Source organism: Ascoidea rubescens (assembly GCF_001661345.1).
Source record: "Ascoidea rubescens DSM 1968 unplaced genomic scaffold ASCRUscaffold_2, whole genome shotgun sequence".
Classification (NCBI taxonomy): Eukaryota; Fungi; Ascomycota; class Saccharomycetes; order Ascoideales; family Ascoideaceae; genus Ascoidea; species Ascoidea rubescens.
In genome coordinates this window covers 663,676-683,253 of record NW_017962914.1, presented here as the reverse complement: position 1 = coordinate 683,253, position 19,578 = coordinate 663,676, and the positions used below count along the sequence as shown (strand labels likewise).

The following is a 19,578-nucleotide window of genomic DNA, read 5'->3' as shown; positions in this document are numbered from 1 at the left end:
ATTTTATTTTATTTTATTTTATTTTATTTTATTTTATTTTATTTTATTTTATTTTATTTTATTTTATTTTATTTTATTTTATTTTATTTTATTTTGTTTTGTTTTATTTTATTTTATTTTATTTTATTTTTTAAAAAAGATATTTATTATCATTATAATATAAGTATACTGAATGGTAGTATTCCTATTTTTTTTTCTTTTCTTTTTTTTAACTGACTTTCTTTTTCACTTAAAGTATTTTTGGTTGAATATTTATTTCGAAGTTTTCGATTTGAAACCTTCAATGAAGATTTTACTTTATTTTTATTTTTATTTTTTTAATTATGATTCATTATATATTTCAAATAAAAACCAAACACACACTTATATATATATATATATATATAAATAAGCATTAAGCAATGGTTTCTAGTAATTCAATCAAGTTTTCGTAATCGTTTTTTAATTGATTTAATTTTTGGTTCAAAACAGATTTAACTGATTCCTTTTTCTGATGAGTTAAGCTTTGGTCACCTAACTTTTGTTTTATCTGAGAAATTGAGTGGTCAAGTTGATTCGAAATTAGATTATTTCTGACCTTATTAGGTGGATTGGTATCAGTGGAGTTTTGTTTTACTATCTCTTGGGGACCATTCTTGACCATACTTGTGATGAGTTCATAGACGACCTGAACAGCAGCTTTTGCAGTGATTTCAGCATGGTCGTATTGAGGGGCAACTTCCACGATGTCAGCACCAACAATGTTCAAAGAGTCTATTCCTCTTATGATGTGGATCAACTCTCTTGTTAGCCAACCACCAGGCTCTGGAGTGCCAGTTCCAGGAGCAGCGCTTGGGTCAAGCACATCGATATCAACTGAGATGTAAACTGGATGATGGTTGGGGATTGTCGAGAGAATCTTGTTGATGATGTAGTCCAAACCATTTTTATGTTTGAAGATATCATCTGCTTCGATTCTCGTGAAACCTTGGTTATCGTCGTCAGTGTAGTCAGACCAATCAGTTAGTCTAGTTCTAATACCAGCATGGACGTTTGAGCTGTTTGATAATAGGCCTTCTTTGGAGGCCATCCATAGCATTGAGCCATGAGTGAACATTGACTGTTTTGAGTGCCAAAAAGAAGGATATTTATCTGGAGACCAGTCATCGAGATGAGAATCAAAATGGATTATAGATAGTTTGCCATATATTTTGTATAGGTTTCTTAGAGCTGATAGGGTTATGCTGTGATCACCACCAAGCATGATTAATCTTGGGAAACTGACTGGGTTGGAAGAGGAGGTTTGTCTTTTGAATAGTAGTTCGTTATAGCCCATTGTCATTTGGTTTAAAGCTATAGCATTGTCCATTGGGGTTATTGGGACATCACCACAGTCAATTATGTTGGCCCATTGAATGAAAGGGTTCAAACCAGCTCTAAAATTCAAGCTTCTTAAAGAATTGATTCTTTGGGAAGCAGATCTGATTGCTCTTGGGCCAAATCTTGCACCAGGTCTATAAGTTGTAGCGGTATCAAAGGGGTAGCCTATTAAGGCAATATCATAGGAGATGTTTGTGTCAAGAAGACAGTTTTCATAGGGCAAGTGAGCAAAAGTGTTTATTCCAGCAAAGGGAAAGGATTGGCCCCACAAGTCGTTTAACGAAGGATTAGATTTCGAGAAATAGATGTCGTTTTGAGTCAATTTAGCTTCGATGATTCCATAATTGTTCAATTCGTTTCGATAATTGGAGTCATAATTATAAGAGTTATGACCATGAGAATTATGATCATTTGAGCTGCAATAACAAATGGAAAAAGAAGATAAGAAGATAAAAGCAAAGATGAAAAAGATTATCATTCTTTTTTTTATTTTATTTTATTTTATTTTATTTTATTTTATTTTATTTATCTGACAAGATAAAGGGAGATGATAAAAATGAATGCAAGTGTGAATTGGTGGATATTTATATCATTTTTAGTGAGCAATGGATTAAGTTGTAATGAAAAGTTTTGTTTCAAATCTACAATTTTATAACTACAAAAGAGCTGATAAGACTTGTTGAAGCTATCAATAGCTTAATTGTTTAAGACTGATTTAAGCGAGAGAAAAACGGCGGATAATGGAAAATACAGCCTTTAAATTCCAAATGTCGAAATTAAATTGAATCGAATTGGATAGAATAGAATAGAAAATATTAAGACTATTAAGACTATTAAGGCTATTGAGAATATTGAAAATAAATTGATTAATTATTTGTAAATAATGTATATTCATATAAAAATAGCTAAAAAAGAGATCAAGAGACCAAGAGAAATTAAATGTTTTAATTTTTTATAAGCAAAAAAAAATATTATTGATTCATTTTCCTTTTTTTTATGGAATTAATAGGTTGATTAGACTCAATTATATTATATTGTAGTGTATTGAGCTTAAGAGTAATTCAACTGTTTACATATCCAGTGTAATCAATGGAAAGCCTATTTGTCTTTGTTTTCTTCCTTCTCTAAAACCTCATTCAAGATGGATAAATCAGGATCAGTTCTACCAAGACGCAAAGTTTTGTCGGTTCTGAGTTTTTTAGTAGAGAAATAGACACCAGAGCAAATAGCAACACCCACAGCAACAAGCAATGGAGTTAATTCGACTGGGTAGACAAAACCACTTTTTTTCTGCAGAGAAGATAGCAGGTTAGTAGATGGCAAGACAGAGAGAGCTACAGTAGCTGGGTCTAGGTGGAAAACATACAGCAGCGTTGAAAAGAGTTGGGGAGGGTCTCATTGTGGATAATTGTGGGCGTGGAAAGCAGAGAATACTGGATCGAGAGAGGATATAAACCAAAAGTATCAAACAAGTATCAAGCAAGTAGTGAAGAAACAGCCAAAGAGATCGTTTTCTCTGCGCTTGTCAGTTATTTTCCTCGTGCGCTGATTGGCCGGTGATGGCTGCTGACTCAGCAGTGAGCTGATACAGCAGCGTTGTGTGTGGACTGGAAGTTGTGGAGGAGCATCTGGATGAGCATCTGCTGCAGCATCTGCAGCAGAAGTAGAAGAGAAGCAGAAGAAGATACGAGAAGCTGCTGCTGAGTCTTTCCAGACTCAACTCCACCATTTGAAGGTGCTTTGGTCGAGTTTTAATAGCTGGTGCTGCAGTACACAGCAGAATCACGCGGCCAGACGCAGAGGTGCTTACTATATAAGTTGAAACCCATTTTGGAAATAATATAAATACTCCTCAAGTAATTATCAGTTTCTTCTAAAGCAGATCCAACAAACTCTGCTCTACCAATTCGTTGACAACCAGCAACGGTATTGCCAACTACTTCATCAAGACTATTAATAATCTCTGCAGGATCAATTGGCACTTCAGCCATTTTAATTCCTCTATTTTCAATCCTATTAGATTTTTGTTATTTGATAACTTAGAAACTAATAAAAAAAGATTACTAAAATTCAGGCTATATTTATATTAAAATTATTAATTAATTCATTAATTGAACCGGATTTTTGTTTGAACATTCTGAAGATTTAATTTCAACTATTCAAAGTTTTTCTTGGATTTTTGAATAACACAGAAAGGTGGCTTAATTTTGTTTTTATTTTCTTTATTTTCTTTATTTTCTTTACATATTTCATATTTTACAATTGGATAACTAAACAGTCTTTAATCACTTCAAATGATAGCCAACTTACTGCCATTGAAGGAACAACCTTGAAGAGATTGGCGCTCAACCCTTTATAATACCCTCTCCATCCTTCTTTTTTGCCAATTGTCATTAAAGCATCGAAAATCGACGTGTATTTAAATCCCATTTCGTTATTTCCCATTGCTAAAACTTGAAATCGTCTTCGTAACAAATCAAAGGGATAAATCGCAGTTTGCGACACTCCACCAGCTATAGCCCCCATCAATAGCTTTGAAAATGCTGATGAGTCTGGCAATATTTCTTTCAATTGCTCAAAAATCGCAAAATTTAATGCAACATATGGTGCTACTCCAACTGTTGTAGGCAAAACTCCTCTGTACAAGCCCAATACCCCACCCTCAGTTTTATACGTCTTGATAAACAATTGCCAAAACCCAGGAGGGTTTTGTGATGAACTTATCCTGATTTTGTTTTTACTCAAGTTACTCAAATTTTGCGCAGTTTGAATCGATAACCTTGTTCTTATTAAATCCATTGGATATGTAACATAAACACTCACAATTCCTGCAACACCACCTGCTATTAATCTATCTATATTTTTCAACTCTTTTTCCTCACTATTTCCCGATTTTAAAAAAAAATTCAACTTCAAATTTTGAAATACATAAAACTGAACTGCCTGGTAAGGAAAAATCCTTATACAATTGATTCCATTTCCTCGAAATAGCCCAATTACGCCTTCTTCTTTCCACATGTTGAAAATCGTTGGAAATATTCCCTTATAGTTTCCCTTTCCAGGACCCTGGATTTGGAAAATGATTTTAGCTCTTTCAAATGGAGACACAATTGTTCTCGAAATAGCTCCAGCAAATCCCCCAGCGATAAACGACGCAACAAGATCCTGTTTCAAAAACTTTTTCGTTTGATCAATAGACGGTAATAACTCTGACATCTCTTTCAACTAATAATACAATCTCTCTCTAACCACCCCCAGATTCATCAGAACAAACAAAAACCTTTTTTTGGTCTCAATTCTCATTTTGAAAATTGTTGATGAAAAAAAAAACCTATTTTTCCTGCAATTTTCATATCTCTCAGTCCCACACCGCTGATCTCGCATATAAATGGGATTTGTTGATGTATTTTAAGTCTGATTGGTATGAACCTCTGTATTGAAATCACCGCTGTTTTGCAACTTTTCTGCTTTTTTTGCGGATTCAAACAGTGAAAATAAAAGAATATTTATTGGATTTAATTTAATCTCGCCTATAAACAGGAATTGGTCGTCATGTATTTGGGTTTTAATAGTTTTTCTTTACTCTTACTCTTACTCTTCTTCGTCTTCTTCTTTGAGATTAGAGTATATTTCTGTGACCTGATCAAGAGATTCAAGAGCGTCTATCAACTTATTGTATTTTTCTTTAGCATCTGCATCAGTAATTGAAACCATTAAATCAGGTTTAGGAATGTAATCGATACCAAAGTTCTGAATCTTGAAATTTTCTTTGAGAACATTTGCCACAACACTTGTTTCTTTAACTTCTGTAATTACCTGGTATATTCTAGGTTTTCCATTTGAATCAAGAATCAATTTGTCATTTTCGTCTCTTGCTTTTTCTTGAATTTGATAATCTTCGCACCCACTATCGATGATCAAATCTGACGCTTCATCCTCATCAACTTCACCTTTGTCTATCACAATAATTCCCTTCTTTTCGAAATTGAATAATGTAGGAGAAAATGATGTATTTGTTTTAGATATCGCGTCCTTGAGATAACTAAGTGCTCTATTACTATTATCACTTAAGCACTCTATCACAAGTGAAACTCCACTGGGTCCAATTAACTCGTACGTGTACTGTTCTAAATTGACAGCATCTTTCCCTTGACCTGTTCCTCTTTTAATTGCATTTTCAATAGCAGCTTTTGGAACATTGCTTTTATTAGCCAACTCGATGGCAGTTGCTAATCTAAGATTCAATGTTCGATCACCACTACCCCCAAGTTTGGTTGCAACATAAACATGCTGCGTTAATTTGTTTATCAACTTGTTTCTAGCAGCATCGTTTCTGGCTTTGGAATGCTTAATTGACGACCATTTGCTATGCCCTGATAGAACTGGATTTAGCAAAGCTGTAAAGCATCTTGATGAAAAGTCGGCAGAAAAGGATATCAAGCTGCGAGAAACTGGGCGTATTGTTCTTATCATCATCGAAAACACCTCTCCCATCTACTAGATCTACACCAAAGTAAATATATTTGAGCTTTTCCAATGTTTCCAAATAACAGCTCCATATTGAGCACTTTGGAGAAAGCATCTTATACAACGATTCATCCAGCCCGGACCGGGTAACCAGTGCTCAGAATACGATCTGCTGCTTTCTTCTCTTCATCAAAACAACAAGAACGATACCAAGGTCTAACAACTGCTACAAACTGTCGATTTACAACTGACATTTTTCTGTTTAAACTGTAAGTTTACTGGATAGCAGCTGGAACATTACTTAAAAATGCTGGTTCTTTTCTTTGAAATTGTTCAATTGAGTGATTATTTATTAACACTATCACTATCTTTTTTTTAAAGTACATCTCAACAATGGCCGAAGAAGCTAAGAAGAGAACTTTGATAGCTGTTATAGGCGACGAAGACACTGTCACTGGAATGCTTTTAGCTGGTGTTGGTCAGATCAGTAACGATGCTACTGAGTCCTACAAACAGAAAAATTTCATTGTTGTTGATTCCAAGACCACTGATGATGATTTGGCAAAGGCTTTTGACAATTATACAACCAAAAGAGATGACATTGCAATTATATTGATCAATCAGCATTTGGCTGAAAGAATTCGATTTAAAGTTGAAAACTTTACAGCTGCTTTTCCTGCAGTTCTAGAAATTCCATCTAAAGATCACCCATACGATCCTGAAAAGGATTCTGTTTTAAGAAGAGTTAAGAGACTTTTTGGTGAATAAACTAGTGTTTAGGTTATATCTTTTTATATTGTTTTACTGAACATTTAATAGGAATTATAATTGTAGAACTTTTACAAATTTACTCTTCAGTTCTGGCTTTTTACTTTTATTTTCACTAATATTTTTTTTACATATTACTTCAAATACTTATAAGACTGATACATTTTTTAAATAAATAACAAAAATTGAAGTCGTACAAAATTAGCAAAGAAAATAAAATAAATAATTTTATTAGTAGAAAGTGAAGAATAAATTACAATAAATATCCGAAATGATTGATACGTCGAATTCGAAAATAGCGTTTAAAAAAAAATTACTATAAAATATCGTTTTCCTTTTTTATTGATTTTGCTTCTTCTGCAGACTCAGTGTTTTCCTTTGGCTTTTCAGTTTCCTCTGGTATCTTCTTTTCTTTCTCATTTTCAAATTCTTTTTTTTCTAAATCCTCAGGTTTAGCTTCCTCAACTTTAGGTTCTTCAGCTTTGGGCTCCTCAGGTTCAGGTTCTTCAGCCTTGGGTTCATCAGCTTTGAACTCATCAGCTTTGAACCCATCAGTTTTAGATTCCTCTTTTTCTTTTTCCTCCAATTTCTCAACTTTAGAGTCTTTGACTTCTGCTTCTTCATTTATTTCTTGTGCAACTGCAGGCTTATTTTCTTTAGTTTTAGACTTGTCATTTTCTTTATGATCAAAACTTGTCACTGTAATAGTGGGCGTCGAAGAGGTTTCATGGGTCTTTATATCTTTTTCAATTAACTTTGGTTTGAATTCCTTTTTAGGACTTTTTGGACCGGATTCAACTGTTGGTTGCTTAGTCAATGATTCAATGATTGGAACTTCAGATAAAGGCTGTTGATTTTGTTTAGGTTTAGGAAGCTCAACACTCTCGTCTAATGGAACATCTTCCATTTCTTTATCGTCAATTTTGTCTTCAACTTTTTCTTGTTCACCAACATCTTTTGCAGATCTAGGGGTTTCAGTGGTATTAAAAACAGGCGAGGATTTTTTTGGTGTTGCAGGAGTCTCCCTTGGTGGAGTGGGTGTTATTGTATGTTCTATCTTATAACGTTTGATAATTTCAGAATCTGAGTGATCAAGATAGAATATTGATACGCCAATAATTTTCTTTTCAGTTTCACAAGCTTTTAACCATTCAGGTCTGACAATTGGTATATTAGCATTAACTGCATTTTCGCATTGAGCCCCAGCGGCTATAGTGCAGACAAAATGAGTTGTATCGACTTGAACTTGAGATTGAATAGGTTTTGCACCCATTTTTTTTAATATTAATTCAATGTCATATTTTGAAATGTTTTCTTTTGGATTGATTTCACCTAAACAAACAGTAATACCAGTTAAATCAGTCATCTTGTGAGTTTTAACTTGAACTCTTTCGGATTTGTATATGCCAGCGGTGGTGTCTAATCTTAAATAAAATTCAAATGGAGTATCAACAGCCAACCCAGATAACTTGATCGTTGAATTGATTAGAGGATTTTGAATTTGGGTTAATCTTGTACCGTTTTTGTATAATATAAGAGATTTCAAAGATGTTGTGCCCAATTCCAACGCGTCCCATTCTAATACACAAGAAGTCTGAGTTATATTTCTAATTTTCAAAATTGGGGGCTTTGGACCATTTCTACCAAACTCATTTAAAATCTGTTCTTGGATTCTGAAAAATATATCCTTTTCTCTTTTCTCCAATTCTAGATTTTTATCACATTTGATTTTGATAATCGAGCCAGCCTGGACTCCTTCTGGCAACAAAATGGTTGGAAACTCAATCAAATGATGATCGCTAGTCAACAACAAGGCCAACGAAGCGTCCAATTTACCCACAGTCAATGAAACCTCAACCATCTTCTACCTGTAAAGCACACAATCTATCCAGCAATGCACTGTTCTTCTACAGCTGTTGTGTTTTCGTCGTTTTTACCCATCTTCTGTCTGCTGAACTTCGCCTGCTGTTATTTCCCAAAGAAGGGTAAGTCCCAAGCCTCATAGGAACCGTGGCTGAGGCTGATGGAAAGTTCAGATATAGATGTATTGTATATTGATGGAGCTGTGTGTATCGATGGATATCGTAGTATATCCAGGTCTTGCAAGTGCTTCTGTTGCTGCAATTGCCTAAACAGCAACAGCAACAACAGCAGCACTTGTAAGAATTCTTGTTGTCAGGCATCCTTGGGGCAATATGGGCAATGTTGGTTGGCAGACATGGCAAAAATCAGTAGTCCTCGAAATGTGAAGGAGTTTGCCATAGAATCATGTTGGTTAGTCTCTCAGAGATCAATTCGATTCCCTTCGATTTTTTCTTGTTATCTTTACTCACATAGTAATTAAGAATGGGCCAATTGTGAATCTCTCTGCTGATGGCGTCGACTTTCACTTTACCAGCCGATTTTAGTATTTTGGTAAACTGGGCTATATCATTACTGAGATATTCTTCCTCGCCATATATGATGGAGATTCCAATGGATGGGATTGCCTTACTCCAGACGTCGATTGATTCACACATTCCTGGATTTAGATATGGATCTAATTTATTGGAATAGTCGCTGAGATAGGACTCTGACCAGTTTGCGATAGTCTTCTCTGTTATAAAATCGGGGCAGTTGTCTAGGACTTCACTCAATATATTGTTGTTGTCATCTTCCGAACTGAATTCATCGTTTGATAAATCATGTTCAAGATTGTATTCGTATTGTAATTTTGAGTTGTGATAAAATATATTAGTCACAGGAGAGATCAATAACATTGCCAATGGTTTTTTCAATTGGGTTGAGTTTTCAATTAATTTATTTGGTTTAGTTATATGTAGTAATAATGATAGAGCTAGAGTTCCACCGGTTGAATCGCCCATTAAAACTATATTCGAATTTGGATTGATTTCATTGATGTAATTCCAAATTTTGCTCAACCTATTTAGCTGTTGTGGATATTGTTGATCGATAATAATTGAATTTTTTCTTTTAACAAAACTTGGTATGAAAACCGCAGGATTTTTGAAGCCCTTCAAAAATAAAGATTCTAGTAAAGAATTTAAGAACTCAATATATAAATAAGATGGATTGCTATTAAAGCCTCCGCCATGAATATAGAAGAGGATTAAATCGTGAGCATAAGTTTTATCGGGATTATGAATCCAAAATCCATTGAAACCTTTTAAACCATTGATGTTTTTGATTTTATCGATTTTAATTATTCCTAATAGATTTAGATGTAGAGATGTGCCATAGTTCCTGTATTTGTGAAAAAATTTAAATAATTTAAAATCATTGAGGATTACTCCACCGATTCCATTGGGTTTAAAATTTTTCAATTGGTGTTTTAAGATTTTGATGACAATAAATTCAAATAAGTTGGTATTTTTAAGATATGAAGAATTTTTAACGTTTAATTTTCTTGATTTATAGAAAAAATTAACCATAGTACCTTTTAAAAAGTAGTTAAGAAAGACATCACCAGGCAATTGAAACACTGCAAGAAAAAAAGGAAAAAGGCAAAGATGGGTGGTTAGTACAAGAAAGAGATGAATTTTAAATAGCAGTTCTTTTTTGTTTTAAAGGTGCAACAAACTTAAAAAGGGGAGGGAAGCTGAGAAATAAATGATTGTATCAACAATACCATAGTCGTAGAACATTATGGTTAAGGCCAAAGTTAAGAAGACGAGTTTGTCGATGATATTGAATTTGATCATTGTAAGATTGAAGGTGGGATTGAAAAGGAAGATAGAGAAGAATCCAGATTGGCCAGATAAGACTAGATCAGGTCGATGGGCGGGAAAGAGATAAAGAGATAAAGCAAAACGGAGGAGATAAAGCGATCAAAAGAGTAAAAAAATAAGTGGAAACTTTGTGTTCTCTTTCTTTTGTAAACAAAGATTCCAAAAACTCAAATTTGCAAACCTTAGAGAAATGTTAAAAGTTTAAAAACCCACTAAAATCATCGCAGATACAGGATCAGAGTTTATTTGTTTTTGTTTGTTCTTTAGAAAAGAGGGAAATGTGTTTATTTATATAAAATTATGTATGTGGAAATGAGGAAATAAAAGTACAACTATAAAAGATCATAATAATATAAACGAGATGACAGACAAAAAGAGAGGAAGAATATTAGTAGTGTTGTTAGGTAGGAATTGATTATTATATCATATTGAATATTAAATTGAGTATTAAACTAAATATTAGTTTGTTTTGGATTTGGATTTGGATTTATTGGCGTTTGGCAGACAAGACATTATCAACAGCAGCAAGAAAGATATCAGCGTGTTTATTTTCAAAAGTCAAAGTTGGACGTAAACGAACTGAGTTCTCAGCACAACCACCACAGTTGACACCATTTAATTTTAACTGGTAAAGGAAGTTGTCACGATCATTTTGCGATTCTAAATCAAAAGCAATGAAGGTGGCTTTACCACGCAAGTTTTGAATGTCCTTTGGATATTTATCAGCTAGTTTGGCTAAACCATTATAGATGTAATCGCCGACTTTGGCAGTGTGTTCAACCAAGTCGTGTTTAACAATTTCCTCAGCAATGGCACCAGCGATAATCATTCTGGCTGGATCACCACACCAGGTGTTGAATTGTCTATAGGTTTTGTTTGGAATGAATTTATCATCGTGGAACCAGTAACCGGCACTTTGGAATTTTTTAGAAAAGGTGACTAAATCAGGAGCAGGAGATAAGTTGAAATGTTCATGGGCCCATAATTTACCAGTGGCACCAACACCGGTTTGAACTTCGTCAACAATCATAACAACGTCGTTTTGTAAAGTGATGTCTCTTAAACCTTGGAAGAAATAAGAAGAGCCATGGTTGTCACCACCTTCAGATTGAACGGGTTCTATGATCAAAGCAGCAACGGGGAATTCCCAGGTTTTGATCAAGTTTTCAACTATAGCCAAGCATCTATCATCTTCTTGTTTGTTTTCCTTTTCGTATTTGGACAATGGGTATTTATAAGAAGGATATTCAGCTTTTGGCCAGTTAAAAGAAGGCAAGTCAATTTTGTGGATTGGTTTTGAGCGAGTAACAGAGGCGGTTGCAAATAAACGACCATGGAAGGCTCTTTCAAAGGATAAGACAGCTAATTGGGGAGAACCTGGAGACTGATTTTGCATACAGGAGTATTCTTCTTCTGGAGTGAATTCAGTGCTGTAACCTCTCTTCTTTTGTTGGTAGTACATGAAGGCAGCTTTGAATGCCAATTCATTAGCGTCAGCACCAGATAAACCGGACCATACTTTATCTTGGCCTGGAGGAGCGACTTTTAAGATTTTGGATAGCAATGATTCGAAATCTTTGCCTGGAAAGTTACCCAAAGCAGGTCTCTCGACCAAAGCTCTGATCATTTCAGGAGATTGTGCAGCTTTAATCAAAGCAGGGTTATTGTAACCTAAAGCAATGGAAGCAATTTGAGCATATAAATCCAAGTAAACGTTACCATCAACATCAGAGATATAATTACCGAGAGATTTTTCATAATCAGCAACAAAGTAAACAGTTCTGGAATCAAAGACTTTGCCCAAGTCAGCAATGGCTTTTTGAGATACTGGGCCAGGAATGACAGTTGTGTTGACGGTTGGAGCAGATGGCTCATCTGGGTAGTATTGAGAAGAAATAGACATTTTCGAAGCCAGTGATTGCAAAAAAGGATATGAGGAATAATCTCTAGGGAAGATAGATAAAGAGAAAAAAAAAGATAAAGAAAACTAGAAAAAACAGGAAAAACAAGAGGACTTATATAGCAAACAAGTAGCCATGTTGGAAAAGGAAAGAAAGCAGAAACTAGAGATCAGGAAATCAAGAAGATGGATCTGGAGCGACGATGAGTTGCGCTGGCGGCTAAGGCTCTTGAAAGGTCGATGAGCAGTTTCGGTACAGAAACAGTGTGGAGCTGAGGACTATCGGTGCTACACGAAAAGCGCACGCGCCAGCTGACTCAGTGCTGACTCAGCGTGCAGGAGGCGCCTAATTGCCTTCTTGGGGCATTGTGAGCAGTATCACGAACGGGATGACTGGGGGCTTGCCGCATTCGTCACGTTGCTCGGCGGCAGTCGCTCGATCAGGCAGTCGCCTTCTGTTTCACGGATGTGGCACGTGCTTATTTCTTCAACTTCTTCTAAGCGGTGTCCGACGCAGCAGAAACAACAGAAGCAGCAGAGGGAAGCGAGATTGGTGTTGTACTGATATTGGATTAAAGTAGAACTGAAGTCAAGAGTAATAGGGAAACTAGATACTGATAAGGAGCAGAAAAAATATATAGGAAATTATTTAGATAACAAACAAATAAATAGATGAATAACTGAATAGACAAATAAATGAATAAAAGTAAGATAACATCAATAAACGGTCAAACAGAACACTTAATAATACTGGTTGAGTAATAGTAAAAAAATAAAAAACAAAGTGATAGGGAAAACAAAAACATAGAAAAAGTAATAGAAAAAGTAATAGAAAAAGTTATAGAAAAAGTTATAGAAAAAATAGAAAAAATAGAAAAAATTATAAATGATTGAAATGTTAAAAATTAACAAAACTAAATAGATAAAAACAGCAAATAACACTCAATAAGCAAACATGATAATTACTACTTATCACATCCCCAATCAACTGTATTTGAAATTCAGAGTGGAATTTAAATTGAAGTTTAGTAATCATAATCGAAATACAGGTATTTTACAAATTTAAAAAATTTTAACTCTTTTATTACTAGTTCCATTAATATCAATACCAATATTATTTCTAACTGCAGCAGAATTAATACAATTATTAATGCAAGCTTCCGTCGTTTTTTTACTATTTGTATTTCTAATCTTTTGTATTTGCAGTTTATTGCCAGTATTAGTTTCCTCACCAAACTTCCGTTTTTTACTTTCACTTTCACTTTCAATTTCAATTTCACTTTGATTTTTTTTTTCACTTTCCAATTTTGTGCTGTCTCTGTTGGTCTGTATTGGTATGTGTTTATCAAGTTGACTAAACACTTGACTCACTATAGGACTGGGTATTTGATTGCAATAATCATCCTTATTTGATTGAATAAACTGTTCTTTATGATTGATTTTGGTGTTAATTTTAGTATTAATTTTAGTGTTAATTTTGTTATTTGCTTTGATCGATTCATATTGACTTAAGTCCACATTCAATTTCGGAAATAAAACCTTTAAATTATCAATTAAATTACTAATATTTTTTTCATTTCCAGTGTTATCATTATTGTCAATATTATTACCAATATTATTTTTTTTCAGATTATTATATTTCACATTATCGTTTGGAATGTTTGAAATGTTTGAAATGTTATTAGGATTATGATGACTAAAAATGAAATTTTTCGTTTGACTTTTTTTCATTCCATTTTTTAATTTCATCTCAATTAACCTTTGTAATCTTTCATCATTTCGAATTGAATTAATCTTGTTCAATGTGCTTAGGTTATTGATTGATAATGGTAATAGTTTACCATGTTTTCTAACGTCTTCTTTGAACAACTCTGAGTTGTTTTTGTATTCAATCTCATCGTTTTCACTGTATCCATTTGTCCTGAATTTATATTTGTATCCGTTATTAATTAATAACTCGAAATAATCAAAATTTAAAAATAAATTAAAATCATCGTCTGGATTTAAATTTTCAACAATAAGCGCCCAGCGCGAAGAGATCGCTGCAGCTTTGGTCGCTATAATTGTTGATAATTTAGTATCAATACCATTAGTAGTACTGTTATTAGTATTAGTATTAGTATTAGTATTAGTATTGGAATTAGCATTGATGGTGGAATTAATGGTAGAATTGGTGACGCTATTAGTTGCAGAGGTGTTAAGCACTTTAATTCTTTCTATGGTTAAATTTGCCAATTCGCTATTAAAATTTGAACTTATTAGCAGCGTGTAAAAGTGTAATAAAATCTTTGACCAGATAGTGAACATGTTGTGTCTTACAAATAGATTGTGGTTTAAATTTTTGAAAATAGTGATGCCAATTGAATTTAGTTGGTTGATGGGTAGTCCTGAGATTGTAGACCAAGATTTTAGGGAGTAATTTTTATCTTGTAAGAATTTGCAGGATAGAATTAAACAACCTAAAAATGTTTTTTTTTTGCATAATAAGACGTTTTCGGATAAATAGGACAATATTTTGTTGACTTTTGAGTCATTTGGTAGAGAAGTGTCTGATTTAATTGAGATTAAAAAGAGATTCAAGTTATTGTAGTTGAGATCAATGGCGTTTGATAAGCGGACGAGGTAGTAAAGACAAACAGTTAGAGTGCTGTGAGAGAATTTTGATCTTTTTAAAATGATTTTGATAAAATTAATTAGATCGATCAAGTTGTCAGATTTGTTTAAATTTGAGTGGTTTTTGATGTTGTTTAGTGAGATTTTCAAGTAGATTGTTTCTAGTAAGATGGCAGTTGTTGTAATGATCGATTCAGCCAAGATAAATTTTGATTGGATCTGGGAGGCGATGAAGTTGTTTGTATTTGTATTATGAATAGAGTCATTTAGCGATGTTTGAGAAGTGTTGTCAGTGGGAAAAGCAGCAATATTTGAGTTAATGGCGTTGGCGTCGTTGGCGTCGTGGTGACTGTATAGGTTGGTGCTGTAGTTTAATAGAGGGTTTTTGATTGATTTTTTGTTTGGAAATTGTGTTAATGATTGATTTTGGTGGTTTTTAGATTTGTTGTCAAAATTTAAAGGTGAAGTCGGAACTGTAGTGGACTCGGTGGTGTTGTTTGAAAATTGGCTGCTTGAGTTGCTACTTATATCACTTAGAGACTTGTTTTTATTGAATGAGGACGAAGACGAGGAGGAGGAAAAGGAGGGTGAGAAAGACAGGTAAAATTGGTTTTTACTTGGTAAGTCATTGATACTGTTCGGGTTTTTAGAGATATTAAGATTATTATTTTTGTTAATAGCTGTAGTAGTGTTAGTGTTAATAGTAGTGTTAATAGTAGTGTTGGTGTTGATATTTGATTTTTGATTTTCTTGATTTTCTTGATTCTTTAAGACGTATTCATGTTGAAAAAGATTTAAATATTGCATTATATATAGTATATTATATTATGTTATATTATGTTATGTTATATTATATTGTATTAAATTAAATTAAATTAAATTAAATTAAATTAAATTAAAATAACGGACAGATTCTTAGAGCAGTATCGGTAAACATAAACGAGAATAAAATATTTTGAAAAGGAATTATAATATTATATAGTATAATATTATTTTGATATTGATATTTGTGTTTATGTTTGGATTGATGTTTATATTTCAAGGTATTTATATATACGCCAATTTAATAAATATGAGAATAAGTAAACTAGATAAAAGTTTAAACTTTTGAGATGATTAAGTGGTGATTAATAATTAATAATTTGTAATGAAAAGCAAATGATTATGGCTAAGTACTTGGGGGAATGATGAATGGAAGTTAGCTTGTAGAGTGAAATTGGAGAGCAGGCTGTTGGGGGGTTGGTGATTATAGAACAAAAGGATTTGATATATTGAAATGTACGGGAAAAAGTGATTCAAAAAGATTTAGAATATGAAAAGTATGGAAAAAAATAAGACAGTGAAATGGAAAGAAATGAAATGTGGACACTTGTAGAAATCGATCTGTATGCTTGGATAAAAAAACAAATGCAAATATACAGTCAAACGAAAAAAAACCTAATAGAGTAAGATTTAATAGAGGCAATACATTTCAAAATAGAGATGATTGAGATGATTAATCATGGATTTCAAAATAAGGGTTTAAAGGTATATATATATATTGGAAAACTGATGTTAAAAGGCAAGAAAACAAGTATAATTAAATCATGTTACTTTAAGTAATTTTGAATTTTTTTTCTGCTAAAACGATAACAGAATATGTAAATCTAAGTTGCAAGACAGCAAGAACTGTAAGAGCTGTTCCAAATCCAGTCTTTTGTCGCTACTGCGAAATTCACTCGTAGTTCTGGATATTCTCTGAACATGCTCTGCTGTTTTTGGATCAGTTGGTTTGTAATCGATTGCTTCTCCAGTTCCTTCTGCTCCTTCTCTAGTCGAAAAAGCTCCTGTAATGTCGTGAAGCGTGCTTTCATGTTTTTAGCGTTCTACGCTCTGTTCTCTTCTTGATTTCAAATCAGTTTCCTTCAAAGCACATCCAAATTTAGCTTTCGGTACACTGTTCCTAAGTTTCCTCAGCTTTCCGATTCAGCCTCCAGCCAACTCCAAGTGCTGTTCGATTGCTCTTTCTGAGATGTTCAAACAATCCGGTCCTGTTCTTTCGCTTGCCTACTGCGTTCTTGCTGTTCGCCATCGTCCGTTACCCTGCCGACCGCTTTCCACACACAGCTACCAGCAGGGCAACTCCATGCTTGGAGATAAGTGCTTCATTGGCTTGCTGCGAGCCTCCTCCTTCTTTTTTTGTCTATTGCTGTCTATTTCCGCTGCCTATCCCATATACATTGATACATTACAACACAAAGAGCTGGGCTAGAGCACATACTATTGTGTTTGTTTAAAACAGATCTAACTGAACAGTGGAGACTATAGGACTTTGAATTGAAAACCTTGGACTGGGGTTTTTTTATGGATCTTCCACTGATAGCCAGTCCACCTGTTGGTGTGTTTCTTGTTTCAAACTCCCAAACACCTGTTTTCGTCTCAAGATGTGTCAAGTTCCGAACACATCCAGCGGAACAGGCCTGCTCACATTTTCCCTAACGAACGGTCTAATTAAGCTATTGAACTTGGGGAAAACTCGTTGATGGATATACAAATCTTATTAACGATATTCAGAAGATCAATCATTTAAAATTACTGGAATTATAAAAACCATCAGAAAACCAATGCTAATTGTTATCCACTCTATTGTTTATCTTGTTTTACTCCGATGTTAAGATCTATTAAAAAAAATTCAATAAAGATCCAACTCTATTATCGTTTCAACACTTTAATTGATGAAATCACCAATAATAAAAAATGCATATTTTTTATTCAACTGGGGGGTAGTTCATTTCAATCCTTCATTATTTCAACATGATTTCACAACCATTTCAAGGGATAAAACAATAAATGAATACATCTCTACTTTAAATAAAGCCATCAAAAATCAATCCAAATATATAAAATAAACGAATAAAAATAAAAATAAAAATAATTCAAATTTTACAAACTAACGGGTTTGACCAATAACCTGTTTTGAATTTATAAATTATCTATTTTTCATTACCAACCTTGTGAACCATTTGAAATTACTTTTAAAACTTTTTAATATCTCACCCTCTTCTTATGTCTTCTTGGGTTACTGATTTAGTGTATTCAGTCATACTGGATCGCATGCTCAAAACCTAATTCAGAACTACCAACCTAAAAGGACAAAAAAGAGAAATAAACCAAAAAGCCGTCAACTTACGTGTTTTCTAAAATTGTTACTAATTAATTACTTTTTTAAAATCCAAGATGTGAGTTTGGCCGAGTGGTTAAGGCGTCAGGTTTAGGTTGGACAGTCCTTAGGGAAACCATCTTAATAAGCCTCCTGATATCTTCGGATGCACGAGTTCGAACCTCGTAACTCACAGCTTTTTTTTCTTTCTTTCTTTGACTTGACTTAATTTTGGTTCATTAAGCTTTTAGTGTACCATCAATTCATCATTTTGATTAGAAATTATTATTCCTATATCTATATTCACCCAGATTCAGAAAAAAAACATTATCTTCACCTTCTTACCCCTTATTTGTCTTTCTGTTAATCTAATTATTTTAATCTTGCCTTCTGATCACATCAATACTAAACGATTGACCCAATAACCATAAACCGCTAATAATATATTTACTAGAAAAAACACCTCCTATAAATTATACCTATCACAAAATTACATTTAATTAAATCAAAATGGTATGTATATCCATCACTATAAATACTAATACATTCTTCTATTTATCAAAAAAAACAACGCATCGTAATATTATAATATTATAATATCATATCATAACATCCATTATACTAATCAATCTCTACATTTCTTCCCTACTACCAGTTAAGACTTAGACAAAAACAAAAAGAACAAAAAGAGCGAACATTGGCTAGAAAAGCTGGTAAACTATCCCCTGCCACAATTCGTCTTCAAAATGATATAACCAAACTAGCACTCCCCGATTCAATTAAAATCCAGTTCCCAAACCCAAACAACAAAATGGACTTCATAATCATAGTATCCCCCACAGAGGGCTACTACAAAAATGGACACTTCAAATTCTCTATAAACGTCAACGAAAACTATCCAATTGACCCTCCTAAGGTCAAATGCACCCAAACCATCTATCATCCAAACATCGATTTACAAGGTAACGTCTGTTTAAATATCCTACGAGCTGACTGGACCCCTGCCTTGGACTTGAACTCAGTGGTCTATGGTCTAAATTTGTTATTCAATGAACCAAATCCAAACGATCCCTTGAACAAAAATGCTGCAAATGATTTAATCAAAAATGAACAGGTCTTTCGATCAAATGTCTGTAGATCAATGGAGGGCATGGTTTTCGATAACGTTATTTTCGATAGAGTTCTCTAACCAATCCATTATATATCTATATACATATACAACTCACACCATTAACTCAACTGCTCATTCAATGGCCACTTAATTGTAAACCTGTCTTTATTAATACCCAAAATGTTCAAAATGTCCAAAATGTTCAATTCTCTTGTCCTTTTCTTGTTTCTATTGTTACTTTCTTCGTATTCTATTGTTGATATCTTAGCTCTGAATCCCTTCTAAATTTAGCTGAGGAAAAGAAAGAAAAAAACATTCCACCCGCTTTTCTGGTTCAATTTTCTTCCAGAAACTTATCGCAGCGTTTTATCGTCTCAGCATTTTTTCCTATCTCAAGCTTCTCATCGTATTTCAGTCTTGCAAATTCTGTCACAATCGCTGCTTCCCTAATTATATTACATCGATCTTCTCTCACTGCCTATTTTTTCCCACT

At 33.6% G+C, this 19,578-nt stretch overlaps 12 protein-coding genes and 1 non-coding gene across 13 annotated transcripts; 3 read left to right on the top strand and 10 right to left on the bottom strand.

The window, feature by feature from the left end:
* Nucleotides 1-337: 337 nt before the first annotated feature.
* ASCRUDRAFT_74357 (agmatinase) lies at nucleotides 338-1,867 on the bottom strand. Its single transcript, XM_020192654.1, has one exon. It carries the CDS (start codon nucleotides 1,835-1,837, stop codon nucleotides 395-397), a length of 1,443 nt encoding a protein of 480 aa, XP_020049210.1. The 5' UTR covers nucleotides 1,838-1,867; the 3' UTR covers nucleotides 338-394.
* A 602-nt stretch (nucleotides 1,868-2,469) lies between these two features.
* MRA1 (Mra1p) lies at nucleotides 2,470-2,679 on the bottom strand (the record flags this gene model as incomplete). The annotated part of the gene is made up of 1 exon (XM_020189512.1): nucleotides 2,470-2,679. A coding segment is annotated over one exon (210 nt), but the record flags the coding sequence as incomplete, so codon positions are not given.
* Nucleotides 2,680-2,930: 251 nt separating this feature from the next.
* Nucleotides 2,931-3,350, bottom strand: ASCRUDRAFT_68701 (uncharacterized protein; the record flags this gene model as incomplete). The annotated part of the gene is made up of 2 exons (XM_020191561.1): nucleotides 2,931-3,097; nucleotides 3,170-3,350. The coding sequence occupies 2 exons, from the start codon at nucleotides 3,348-3,350 to the stop codon at nucleotides 2,931-2,933; spliced, it is 348 nt and encodes a 115-aa protein (XP_020049208.1).
* A 265-nt stretch (nucleotides 3,351-3,615) lies between these two features.
* On the bottom strand, nucleotides 3,616-4,575 carry MRX21 (Mrx21p; the record flags this gene model as incomplete). The annotated part of the gene is made up of 1 exon (XM_020190283.1): nucleotides 3,616-4,575. The coding sequence occupies one exon, from the start codon at nucleotides 4,573-4,575 to the stop codon at nucleotides 3,616-3,618; it is 960 nt and encodes a 319-aa protein (XP_020049207.1).
* Nucleotides 4,576-4,950: 375 nt separating this feature from the next.
* On the bottom strand, nucleotides 4,951-5,832 carry DPC29 (post-initiation translation factor DPC29; the record flags this gene model as incomplete). The annotated part of the gene is made up of 1 exon (XM_020190302.1): nucleotides 4,951-5,832. The coding sequence occupies one exon, from the start codon at nucleotides 5,830-5,832 to the stop codon at nucleotides 4,951-4,953; it is 882 nt and encodes a 293-aa protein (XP_020049206.1).
* A 229-nt stretch (nucleotides 5,833-6,061) lies between these two features.
* VMA7 (H(+)-transporting V1 sector ATPase subunit F) lies at nucleotides 6,062-6,789 on the top strand. The gene has a single exon (XM_020191149.1). It carries the CDS (start codon nucleotides 6,220-6,222, stop codon nucleotides 6,592-6,594), a length of 375 nt encoding a protein of 124 aa, XP_020049205.1. The 5' UTR covers nucleotides 6,062-6,219; the 3' UTR covers nucleotides 6,595-6,789.
* Nucleotides 6,759-8,588, bottom strand: CHS5 (Chs5p). The gene has a single exon (XM_020192653.1). It carries the CDS (start codon nucleotides 8,453-8,455, stop codon nucleotides 6,911-6,913), a length of 1,545 nt encoding a protein of 514 aa, XP_020049204.1. The 5' UTR covers nucleotides 8,456-8,588; the 3' UTR covers nucleotides 6,759-6,910.
* A 71-nt stretch (nucleotides 8,589-8,659) lies between these two features.
* On the bottom strand, nucleotides 8,660-10,419 carry SAY1 (steryl deacetylase). The gene has a single exon (XM_020192652.1). It carries the CDS (start codon nucleotides 10,023-10,025, stop codon nucleotides 8,823-8,825), a length of 1,203 nt encoding a protein of 400 aa, XP_020049203.1. The 5' UTR covers nucleotides 10,026-10,419; the 3' UTR covers nucleotides 8,660-8,822.
* Nucleotides 10,420-10,482: 63 nt separating this feature from the next.
* On the bottom strand, nucleotides 10,483-12,432 carry UGA1 (4-aminobutyrate transaminase). Its single transcript, XM_020192651.1, has one exon. It carries the CDS (start codon nucleotides 12,223-12,225, stop codon nucleotides 10,810-10,812), a length of 1,416 nt encoding a protein of 471 aa, XP_020049202.1. The 5' UTR covers nucleotides 12,226-12,432; the 3' UTR covers nucleotides 10,483-10,809.
* An 852-nt stretch (nucleotides 12,433-13,284) lies between these two features.
* On the bottom strand, nucleotides 13,285-15,642 carry ASCRUDRAFT_6518 (cyclin family protein; the record flags this gene model as incomplete). Its single annotated transcript, XM_020191353.1, has 1 exon — nucleotides 13,285-15,642. The coding sequence occupies one exon, from the start codon at nucleotides 15,640-15,642 to the stop codon at nucleotides 13,285-13,287; it is 2,358 nt and encodes a 785-aa protein (XP_020049201.1).
* A 749-nt stretch (nucleotides 15,643-16,391) lies between these two features.
* Nucleotides 16,392-16,728, bottom strand: ASCRUDRAFT_74349 (uncharacterized protein). Its single transcript, XM_020192650.1, has one exon. It carries the CDS (start codon nucleotides 16,686-16,688, stop codon nucleotides 16,482-16,484), a length of 207 nt encoding a protein of 68 aa, XP_020049200.1. The 5' UTR covers nucleotides 16,689-16,728; the 3' UTR covers nucleotides 16,392-16,481.
* A 1,152-nt stretch (nucleotides 16,729-17,880) lies between these two features.
* Nucleotides 17,881-19,163, top strand: UBC12 (NEDD8-conjugating protein UBC12; the record flags this gene model as incomplete). The annotated part of the gene is made up of 2 exons (XM_020191352.1): nucleotides 17,881-17,904; nucleotides 18,630-19,163. The coding sequence occupies 2 exons, from the start codon at nucleotides 17,881-17,883 to the stop codon at nucleotides 19,161-19,163; spliced, it is 558 nt and encodes a 185-aa protein (XP_020049199.1).
* Nucleotides 18,054-18,169, top strand: ASCRUDRAFT_t24. The gene has a single exon. It is a non-coding gene; the product is annotated as a tRNA-Leu (tRNA).
* Nucleotides 19,164-19,578: the final 415 nt, after the last annotated feature.

Bases quoted from the DNA above. Each gene is read 5' to 3' on its own strand.
- ASCRUDRAFT_74357 (XM_020192654.1), bottom strand. From the start codon at position 1,837: ATGATAATCTTTTTCATCTTTGCTTTTATCTTCTTATCTTCTTTTTCC.
- VMA7 (XM_020191149.1), top strand. From the start codon at position 6,220: ATGGCCGAAGAAGCTAAGAAGAGAACTTTGATAGCTGTTATAGGCGAC.
- CHS5 (XM_020192653.1), bottom strand. From the start codon at position 8,455: ATGGTTGAGGTTTCATTGACTGTGGGTAAATTGGACGCTTCGTTGGCC.
- SAY1 (XM_020192652.1), bottom strand. From the start codon at position 10,025: ATGGTTAATTTTTTCTATAAATCAAGAAAATTAAACGTTAAAAATTCT.
- UGA1 (XM_020192651.1), bottom strand. From the start codon at position 12,225: ATGTCTATTTCTTCTCAATACTACCCAGATGAGCCATCTGCTCCAACC.
- ASCRUDRAFT_74349 (XM_020192650.1), bottom strand. From the start codon at position 16,688: ATGAAAGCACGCTTCACGACATTACAGGAGCTTTTTCGACTAGAGAAG.